The 11,101-nt window shown below is 41.1% G+C and overlaps 1 protein-coding gene across 3 annotated transcripts in view; it reads left to right on the top strand.

Annotated features, from left to right (window-relative positions):
- Positions 1-3,556: 3,556 nt before the first annotated feature.
- The window catches only part of VCPIP1 (valosin containing protein interacting protein 1), a 28,137-nt gene continuing 20,592 nt past the window's right edge, over positions 3,557-11,101 (top strand). For all 3 annotated transcript variants that reach the window (XR_004959825.1, XM_036263648.1, XM_036263647.1), the window contains exon 1: positions 3,557-6,529. Coding sequence is in view for 2 of the 3 variants with exons in the window: in XM_036263648.1 (XP_036119541.1) it covers positions 3,814-6,529 (2,716 nt within the window). In the remaining variant the exon portion in view is untranslated. The remainder of the gene's footprint in view (positions 6,530-11,101) is intronic.

Below are 11,101 nucleotides of genomic sequence, written 5' to 3'. Positions count from 1 at the left end.
TCTCTCTTCCTTTCTCTCCCTCCCACTCTATCTAAACAAAAAAAAACCCAAAAAAACAAAATAAAAATTAATGGAAAAGCATCCTCTGGTGAGGACTGACAACAACAACAACAAAAAAGGATGGGGGACTGCATTTACGCTCTCCCCTTAAAAAAAAAGGAAACAGTATGTCCTATTTTGTCCCAACAAAATTTCTTTTTCTTTATAGGTACACACTGTAAAGAATTAATTAAAAAATTGAACTTGGCATGGTTAATATCATTGCCCCTTTCTTTCTTTTTAGTTAGAGTGGAAAAGAGGGAGGGGGAGAGGGAGAGAGACATCAATGTGAGATAGGCACATTGATTGGTTGCCTCCTGCAGGGCTGGGGATTGAACCTCCAACCCAAGTATGTGCTCTTGACCAGAAACAAACTGGTGACCCTTTGGTCTTCAGGTGGATGCTCTAACTGCTGAGCCAAACCAGCCAGGGCACCCTCTTTATTTATATTAGCTTTCTTACTCTATGAACTTTGTCAATGAATCTTTAGATGCAGTTAAATGATTTAATTTAATTTAGATCAGGTTAAATGATCTAATTGAACTTAGATCAGGTTAAATGATCTAATTGAGCCCTGGCCAGTTTGGCTCAGCAGTTAGAGCGTCGGCCTGCGGTCCGGAGAGACCCGGGTTCGGTTCCCGGCCCTGGTTGGTCGTGCGGGTGGCAGCCACTCAATGTGTCCCTTCACGTCGATGTTTCTCTCTCTCTCTCCTTCCTCTCTCTCCCTCCCACTCTATCTGTACAAAAAATGGAAAAATATCCTCGGGTGAGGATAAAAAAAAAAAAAAATGATCTAATTGAACTCTAGAATTGCTTGAAAACTTACCTCTCCTCCCCATTAAATATTCTTTACACCAGTGTATTTCTATTTCCCCCCCTCAAAAGTATAATTCTTATAAACCAAAAGAACGATAGTAACAAATGGATTTAAATATGAAATTTAGTTTGGGAAGAATGTTTCTACCTAATCAAGGTTCCATATAGGGAAATGAGCACTGGATCAAGTGGACTGACTGCTTAATAAGCCAGAAAAAGGCTGCCCACTTCTTCAGTACGATAGGAAGTGGTTATTTTGTCAAGGTACAATTTAGAATGACATATTCAGGTGCAATTTAGAAAAATCTGTTCCACTGTTCATATGTATCACCAATAAGGGAAATTTGGCTTGGTGAAGTTAAGAAATAAAGAGGCATCATAGCCCAATTGAAAAATATCCCATTTCTCAACTTATAATCACTCAATTAAAAATCAGTTCCAATGACCTGACCGACCGGTGTGGCTCAGTGGTTGAGCGTCATCCCATGCATCAAGAGGACGCAGGTTCAATTCCAGGTCTGGGCACATGCCCCGGGTTGTGGGCCTGGTCCCCAGTGGGGGGGCATGCAGGAGGAGGCCAATCGATGTTCTCTCTCATGATGATGTTTCTGTCTCTCTCTCCCTTTCCCTTCTTCTCTTACTGAGATCAATAAAAAAAATAAAAATAACTTAAATAATAATAGCTTTTAATTAACATATGAATGTGTTTTGCATGAAACGGCCTATCCTAGCACACAAGGAATAAAATAAAGCTCTTTCACCTCCTTATCGGTTCTCGGTCTTACTACTCCTGGAGTCACTAAGAGGAGATAACAAAAGATCTGACCTTGACAGCTTTTTTTTCTTTTGTAGAGAGAGTACTGTGAAAAGCACTCTAAATCTGAGAAACACTGGTAATTTGACCTTGGACAAATCACTTAATTCTTTCTAGTCTGTTTCTGTAACTGTAAAGTCAACCATACCAGGTAGGTATCATAAGATCAGTGTCAGGATTAAATGATATATGTGAACATATGTACACTATGTGGATGAAAAAGGGCCACATACTAAACCTGACAAACTCAGGGAAGTCCTGCACAGCTGGTCTAACAAATCCAGACAGACCAAAGTAACCACATAGGGTGGTCTGAACATAAAAATTCCTAAAACAGGCCATGGCGGGTAGTCCTGTCCTAGGCCTGTAGCTTCTTCCTTGACAAAGGTCGGTCTTTACCTTTGAAACTGTCTCTTGTCTTTGTGCATTTAGGATAACCTACCTTTGAAGTGTTCCACTAATTTTCTTTTCTAAATACCTCAAAAGGCACAATCGCTTGCACCAGAACACTGGACCATATTGTTATCTTGTTGCCCACATACCATCTCTATGTGCTGTAAATATTCACTACCCTGTACCCCCATGTAAAAGATCTATGTGTCTCTCCATTTTACTTTTTATCCAGTCTCAGAGATTTTCCCACCTTGCTTTCTCCCACCTCTCTAATCTACCACCAATGAATTTCATAAACCCTCCTTGTCTCCTCCTTTGATTCTAATGTTTAAAAAAGCTACATAACTGCCATCCCCTGGAACATTTTCTCAATCTGTAGAGATTTTGCTTCTTGGCAACTGTGTCGTTTGGCTCAAACTTGTACAAGACTTTTTCTTAGGCTGAACGTTCTATGTCAACAAGTATAATAGAAACTAGAAGTTAGTCACTATTTTATTAATACTGGCCTGACTCTTCCTGCCTGTCCCAGTCTGTAACATTGGTTAAGATCTAGGTTTGTACCTATCCAGTCACTGACAGTGAACTTGAGCAAGTTATTTCCTTTCTGGACGTGTTTCCTAACAGGGTCATTACGAAGAGCAAATGATATTGTGTATGGCTATGACACACATACATTAAGAACTTAATGACGGCTCTTACAACTTCGAGGGGAGGAGGTGTTATTTGTACTGCAAACTGCGAAGCACAGAGGTAGGAAACAAAGGGCGCCTTAGCGACCCTCAGTAGAGAGAGAGAGAAAAAAGCAGAAAATGGGGCTCAGGCGCCTCGGTGGCTTGGAAGAATGAGAATTTAAAAGTGCGGCAGACAAAAAAAGGCATTAAGAACACTCCGAGAATCAATCCACTATTTTCCCCCTTTTCTCTTATGACCGCTAGCCTAGAGATCATTTCCTTCAATTTCCCAGCCCGCCATATCGCTGGTCATTTATTTACTGTACCTTCTTCACTGAGAGCCCTTCATTCCCCTCCCCTTCTAGAAGTCGTGAACTTCAGACCCTCCGCTTCCGACATCCCTACCCTTTAACTCGGCTTTTATCGTGTAAGCTTCCCTGTATCCTTCCCTCCGCCTAACAAGGAAGTGAAGCTGGACGCACCGCAGTGCATTCTAGGAAAGGTGGTCTCTCACACTCTTTTGCTTGGGCCCCAGAGTGGGGAAGACGGCAGAGGCGATCCAGATAAAACTACAACTCCCGGCAGGCAACGTGAGTAACTATTTTCCTTTCTAGCCTCCTTCCTATTGCCTTCCTCTTCCTCCTCTCCGCGGACGCTGAACCGCCAGACCTCACGGTACTTGTAGTTCTTTTAGGACCCACGATTCTAGCATTCGATAGCCAAGAGAGAGGTTGGAAGACTCTAATTCCCAGAGGGCAGAGCGGAAGCTGCGCCTGCGCACTCTCAGCGAGGGCGTGTATGTCTGTGTCTGAGGAGAGAGAGCGAGAGTGAGTGAGTGAGTGTGAGTGCGGGGTAGGGTGGTGGCCGTTACGTTCGGGGCAACGGCTACGGCAGTGGAGAAGTAAGAAGAGAAACAATGTCCGGCGCTTCCGCCTTCGCTTAGGAGGAGGAGGAGCTGGTAGGAAAAAGAAAGTAATTCACCCTGGGCCTGGACTAGACCGAGTTGGGCCGGTGGGGGTCTGGGCTATGAGCCTTTGAGGGTCGCTTGGGACGCGGAACGAGACACGAGAGCCGAGAGCTATGTCTCAGCCGCCGCCGCCGCCACCTCCGCTGCCGCCGCCGCCTCCTCCCCCTGAGGCTCCGCAGACTCCGTCGTCCCTGGCGGCGGCGGCGGCGGCTGCTCCGGGGGTGCTCTCGAAGCGGAGAGACCGGAGAATCCTCTCCGGGAGCTGCCCAGATCCGAAGTGCCAGGCGCGTCTGTTCTTCCCGGCCTCTGGTTCTGTCAGCATCGAGTGTACCGAGTGCGGACAGCGGCACGAGCAACACCAGCTGCTGGGGGTGGAGGAGGTGACCGACCCGGACGTAGTGCTACACAACCTGCTGCGGAACGCGCTGCTGGGGGTTACAGGGGCGCCCAAGAAGACCACGGAACTGGTAAAGGTGATGGGCCTTTCCAACTACCACTGCAAATTGTTGTCGCCCATTTTAGCTCGCTATGGAATGGACAAACAGACAGGCCGGGCTAAGCTTCTCCGGGACATGAACCAGGGCGAACTGTTCGATTGCGCTTTACTGGGTGACCGCGCCTTCCTCATCGAGCCAGAGCATGTTAACACGGTGGGCTATGGCAAGGACCGCTCCGGAAGTCTTCTGTATTTGCATGACACCCTTGAGGACATCAAGCGGGCCAATAAAAGTCAGGAATGCCTCATTCCAGTGCATGTGGACGGGGATGGACACTGCCTGGTGCATGCTGTGTCCCGGGCTCTAGTAGGCCGGGAACTCTTCTGGCATGCCTTGAGAGAGAATCTGAAACAGCACTTTCAGCAGCACCTGGCCAGATATCAAGCCTTGTTCCATGACTTCATTGATGCCGCTGAGTGGGAAGACATTATCAATGAATGTGACCCTCTGTTTGTGCCGCCTGAGGGTGTTCCCCTGGGCCTGAGGAACATCCACATATTTGGCCTTGCCAATGTGTTACATCGCCCTATTATTCTGTTAGATTCTCTCAGTGGTATGAGAAGCTCTGGTGATTATTCAGCCACCTTTCTACCTGGGCTCATTCCTGCAGAGAAATGCACTGGAAGAGATGGTCATTTGAACAAACCAATCTGTATTGCATGGAGTAGCTCTGGTAGAAACCATTATATCCCCTTGGTAGGCATAAAAGGGGCTGCTTTGCCCAAACTGCCTATGAATTTGCTTCCTAAAGCATGGGGTGTGCCTCAGGACCTTATTAAAAAGTACATCAAACTTGAGGAGGATGGTGGTTGTGTTATTGGAGGAGACCGAAGTCTGCAGGATAAATACTTACTTAGGCTTGTTGCTGCTATGGAAGAAGTCTTTATGGACAAACATGGTATCCACCCTAGTTTGGTTGCTGATGTCCATCAGTATTTCTACAGGAGGACTGGGGTGATAGGAGTTCAGCCTGAAGAAGTCACAGCAGCTGCTAAAAAAGCAGTAATGGATAATCGCCTTCACAAATGTTTGCTCTGTGGTGCCCTTTCTGAACTTCATGTTCCTCCAGAGTGGTTGGCTCCAGGAGGGAAACTGTATAACCTGGCAAAAAGTACTCATGGACAGCTGAGGCCTGACAAAAATTATAGCTTTCCCTTGAACAATTTGGTTTGCTCATATGATTCAGTGAAAGATGTTCTGGTACCAGACTATGGATTGAGTAGCCTAACAGCTTGTAACTGGTGCCATGGCACATCTGTGCGAAGGGTCAGAGGAGATGGGTCTATTGTGTATTTGGATGGGGACAGAACTAATTCTAGGTCCACTGGTGGCAAATGTGGTTGTGGATTCAAACATTTTTGGGATGGTAAAGAGTATGATAATCTACCAGAAGCTTTTCCTATTACTTTGGAATGGGGTGGCAGAGTGGTCAGAGAAACAGTATATTGGTTCCAGTATGAAAGTGATTCATCTTTGAATAGTAATGTTTATGATGTTGCGATGAAACTTGTTACCAAGCACTTTCCTGGTGAATTTGGGAGTGAAATCCTAGTTCAAAAAGTTGTTCACACTATATTGCATCAGACTGCCAAAAAGAATCCTGATGATTATACTCCTGTAAATATAGATGGTGCTCATGCCCAAAGAGTTGGAGATGTACAAGGACAAGAGTCAGAGTCTCAGCTCCCTACTAAAATTATTCTTACCGGACAGAAAACAAAAACTTTGCACAAGGAGGAGTTAAACATGAGTAAAACTGAAAGAACTATTCAACAGACTATTACGGAACAGGCTTCTGTAACGCAGAAACGGAAAACGGAGAAGTTAAAACAAGAACAAAAAGGGCAACCCAGGACTGTTTCTCCCAGTGCCATTCGTGATGGTCCATCCTCTGCACCTGCTACCCCTACCAAGTCTCCCTATTCACCAACAACTTCTAAAGAGAAGAAGATCCGAATAACAACTAATGATGGACGACAGTCCATGGTTACACTTAAGTCTTCAACAACCTTTTTTGAACTTCAGGAAAGCATAGCCAGAGAATTCAACATTCCTCCATATTTACAGTGTATTCGATATGGCTTTCCTCCTAAAGAGTTAATGCCACCCCAGGCAGGAATGGAAAAGGAGCCAGTTCCTTTACAGCACGGTGACAGAATTACAATAGAGATTCTGAAAAGTAAAGCCGAAGGTAGTCAGTCCACTGCAGCACACTCAGCCCACACTGTGAAACAAGAAGAGATTGCTGCTACTGGTAAACTGTCACCTAAGGAACTTCAGGAGCAAGCTGACAAAGAAATGTACTCCTTGTGTCTTTTAGCAACATTAATGGGTAAGGTGAATTTAACTCAGATGATATTTCTTAACCTAATTGTGAATATAATACACTTTTGTGAAAAAAAATTTGTGGTCATCAGAAAAACTATATTTTAGAAGAGAATATTTTCTTTAGCTTTTTGACAGTTAATGGCTAGATATTAGTGTGATTCTTTATTGAGTAAACATTAGGAAAACATAACTGAGAAAGTGAAAGTAGTCTCTTAACTATCACTAGATTATTTAAATGTAATTTATTCTTTTTAAATTTTGAAAAAATTTTATTGAATTTATTGGGGTGACATTGGTTAATAAAATTATATAGGTTTCAGGTGTACAATTCTATGTAATACATCATCTCTATGTTGTGTTGTGTGTTCACCACCCCAATAACAGTCTTCTTTTAAACAGTCTTATAATGTATTCATTTAAAGCCTTTTTCATTTCCCCCCTCTTGCCTCTATTGAACCTGCTCACCTTTTTTCCTCTTTTCATTTATTTTTAAATTTTGTTTTCCTGCATGTCATGTGATTTCAGGACTTCCTGTTAGATGAATTGCAGTTTCTGGTGTTTTTATTCACACTGCACTCCCACCTGATAATCTCTCTCCTCCATTTCCTGTTCTCCCTTTTCCCAGTTCATCACATTTTTCTTATTTGCACATTAGGATTTGTGTTCAAGTAATTTTCTTACTCAGTGACTATTTGGCCTAATTGTAATGAACTATTGTAACACATAAGAAACATGAAGAACAGATGTAGATGTTAATGAGGTTGCTTAAGAAAATTTCTTTTTAATAAGTATAAATTAAAGGAAAACATCAACAAGATATGTAATTTAAAGATTTAGGTGATTTGAGATATGATCTATTTTTACATTTTAGTTGCAAGTTAATATGTTTTACATAATAAGGCTTAAACTAGAAATAGAATTTAAATATATTACATTTTAGAAGGGCTTAATTTTTTTTGATAGAGCCTTCAACTAGAAAAGTGATCTGAGTTTTGATTCTGTTTTCCAAGAGTACTAAATATCAGTGACTTGGACCTTGACCTTCCCAAATGAAGATTATTTATTCTTGGCTTGTTAAATTAGGGGGCCTAGTAGTTAATGAGAGATCTCAAAACACTGTACAAATGTATAACTTGGTATTGATTTTATTTTGGCAGAAATAGTCATTGAATTGGGAGATATGTTAAGAAATGTAGTAGGAACTTTATGTATTTCTGTCTCAGAGTTTTTAGATTCTCAGACTGCATGAAACAGAGGAAATATTGTGTGACCTTTGGAGTCAGAAAGACCTAGAATTTGAATCTTGTCTCCACTACTTATTAACTTAGTGATTTCAAGTAAGCTGTTTAACTTCCCAGTACTTCAGTTGTCTCTTTCCTCTATACAAAATACCCCTTGTAATTGGTATGCAGGGTAACCATATAGTGTTCCTGGAACTCTGGAAAACTCTGATAATTAAATAACATTAGCACAGAATGCATAAAATTAGATATATGCAGAAGGCATGTAATAATAATAATAACAATAATAAAAGCAACCTCTTAGGTCAAAACAGGAAAGAGAAGGTCTTGCTCAATCGAAGATGAACTCTTGAGGATGTGGCTCAGATCATACTAGATGCTCAGCACCTAGTATAGTGCCCAGCAGATAACAGGCACTTCAAAATGTTTTTGATTGAATTAAATAGATGACGTGAACGTATCTAAACAAAGGCTGAGCAAGCAGAAATGGAATGGATGGTCAGCGCTGAACATTGAAAAAGTTGAAAAGCAGAATTTGGCACTGTTTATACACTGCGATACAAAGGGAAAAGATACATCATCTGTGGTTCATGAAAATTCTGGTAACTGGGAAGATAATCTATATTTAGGGGCAGTTGTCAACATGGCCTGGCTGAAAGATCTGTATCCCTTTACAGACTTCATATTCATCAAACATCAATTCTGATCACTCATTTAGCTTCCTGATATAAATGTTGATATACAGTTGAAAGTGCAAACAAATGAGGATTATATGGCGTGGGTGAAATTATGATCGGTAGTCTAAAAGTCTGGTCAGCAAGATAATACATTTAGTAACAAAAATTAGTACAATATAATTCTGGTTTATAATTAGTCACTTTTTCATTTTGGTTTGAGGTTTCTGAACCTGAATATCTGAGTAATAGACTGTGGACTGCAATGAGTTCACCAAGATAATGTCTTCCTGTTATGATCCCAACCCTCTTCACCGCCAGCATTTATGTTGCTGCCCTTACAGACCACACATTTCTTTTTTCTTTTTTGGTACGTGCCCCTAGCGGGAACCGAACCCAGGACTCTAGTTCGCAGGCCAACACTCCAACCACTGAGCCAAACTGGCCAGGGCGACACATTTCTTTAAGCATTCTCCATCCACTCTAGACACAAAAATGTGAGCGTAAAAAGAGTGTTTTGCTGGCCAGTTTGGCTCAGTGGTTAGAATGTGCACCTATGGGCCAAAGAGTCATGGGTTTGATTCAGTCAAGGACACATACCTCAGTTGCAGTTCGATCTCTGGCCCTGGTCAGCGTTGTGCAAGAGGCAACCACATCTCTCACATCTCTCACATTGATGTTCCTCTCTCTCCCTCCCTCCCACTTTATCTGAATATCAATGGGAAAATGTCCTTGGGTGAGGATTATTTTTATTTATTTATTTATTTATTTTAATCTTCACTTGAGGATATTTTTACATTTATCTTCAGAGTGGGAGGAAGAGAGAGAAACATGGATGCTAAAGAGGCATATTGATTGGTTGCCACCCATACAACCCCAACTGGGGCTGGGGACTAACCACAACCGAGGTACATGCCCTTGGCCAGACTTGAACCCGGGATTCTTTGGTCCGCAGGCCAAAGAGTTAGAGCGACTCTTTGGTCATTCTAACCGCAGGGCCAAACCGGGCCAAACCGGCCAGGGCTCCTCTGGTGAAGATTAAAAAAAAAGAGTGCTTTGCTAATTTTATAGTGGTAACACTTGAGAGACTTTCTTCTTTAAAGTACTAAGACAGTGCTTGGCCTATTAGTCTCTCCATAAATATTTTCTACCTCTAATTCTCTCTTTTTAAAAAAATCTTCATCTGAGGATATTTTTCCATTGATTTTTTAGATTGAGTGGGAGCAGGGGAGACATCGACATCAATTGGCTGCCTCCTGAGCAACCCTGACTGGGGCTAGGGATTGAACCTGCAATCCAGATATTGCCCTTGACTGGAATTGAACCCATGACCTCTCAGTCCAAAGGCTGATGTTCTAACTGCTGAGCCAAACTGGCCAGGGCTCTAATTTTTTTATAACTGTATTTAAATTACATAGAGGAAATTCTTAATAAAAAGTGATAAAAAGTGATGTGTTTGTAAGAATATCAACCTGGGGATAGTTATATACATACAACCTTATGTAAAGAGTGCTGGGAAACTATTGATGTTTAGATTGGAGTGGGCTGAAAAATGTCAGCTTATTTAGAAAATTGCGAGTTTCAAAGTGCAGAAATTATTTTGTGAATTGCCAGATGAGAACTAAGCTGCTGATATGTTGCTTTAGAAAATAGCTCATCAAGCTTTATGCTAATCAAACAGCTGGCTCCTTCTCATTTAAATTTAGGCTTAAATACCACCTTCTTAAGAGAGGCTTTCTCCTCCTGGTCACCTTATATAAGGGTTTGAGAGACCCTTACTAACTACTCTAAATTAGGTACCCTTTATCATTATATCCTCTTCATTTCTCTCATAGCATCTGTTATAAATTTTCATTATCTTATTTGTTAATTTATTACTCATTTGCTTCCCCCACTGTATTATAAATTCCACAAAAGAGAGCATAGCCTGTTTTATTCACCAAGAAAACCCTGTCACTTAGTACAGGGTCTGACACTTATTAGGTGCCAAGAAAATGCTTGCTGAATGAATTAATGCAGGTTATTTCAGCGAATGAATGTCTGCTGTGAGTTACAGACTACTAGACGTACTAAGATGAATGAGACACAGTTCTTGCCTTCCATAAACTTAACCTGCAAGATTCCTACTGAGGGCATCCTATACTTTTATAGCTTTTGTTTTCATTATATTGTTTTTATATCTTAATTAAATAGGCTGAATGCTTGATAGTCAGGGACATGTGCTTTTCCTTCCATTATTTTTTAAGTAGAATATTTATTAAATAGAATTTATATCTATTATTTGTATCAACAAGACATTAAATACATGAGTCTTTTGCTCAGTAGAAACAATTCACAGAACTAGTCACTTTGAATTTTATTATGGTAGTTTTAAAATGAAATAATATTTTACCTGTAAATATTTTACATCTGCTTTATCCAGACCACTTGGAGATTATTGAACAATTTTGCAGACTGTAATTTTTATTATTTATGTAATATTGGAGTGACTCTAACTCTGATATTACAGAATATGTTAAGTTTTCTTGTAGACCATTTTTTTGTGTGTGGATTTTCTTTTGTGGTAAATATAATAGATGGTACATCATCCCTCGTAAATACTAGGATAATCTATTTTTTCTTAGTATACTACTGAGTTTCTAGTTAATTTTCTTTTTCAAG

Source organism: Molossus molossus, unplaced genomic scaffold, assembly GCF_014108415.1.
Source record: "Molossus molossus isolate mMolMol1 unplaced genomic scaffold, mMolMol1.p scaffold_m16_p_16, whole genome shotgun sequence".
Lineage (NCBI taxonomy): Eukaryota > Metazoa > Chordata > Mammalia > Chiroptera > Molossidae > Molossus > Molossus molossus.
This window is presented reverse-complemented; position numbering and strand designations above follow the sequence as displayed.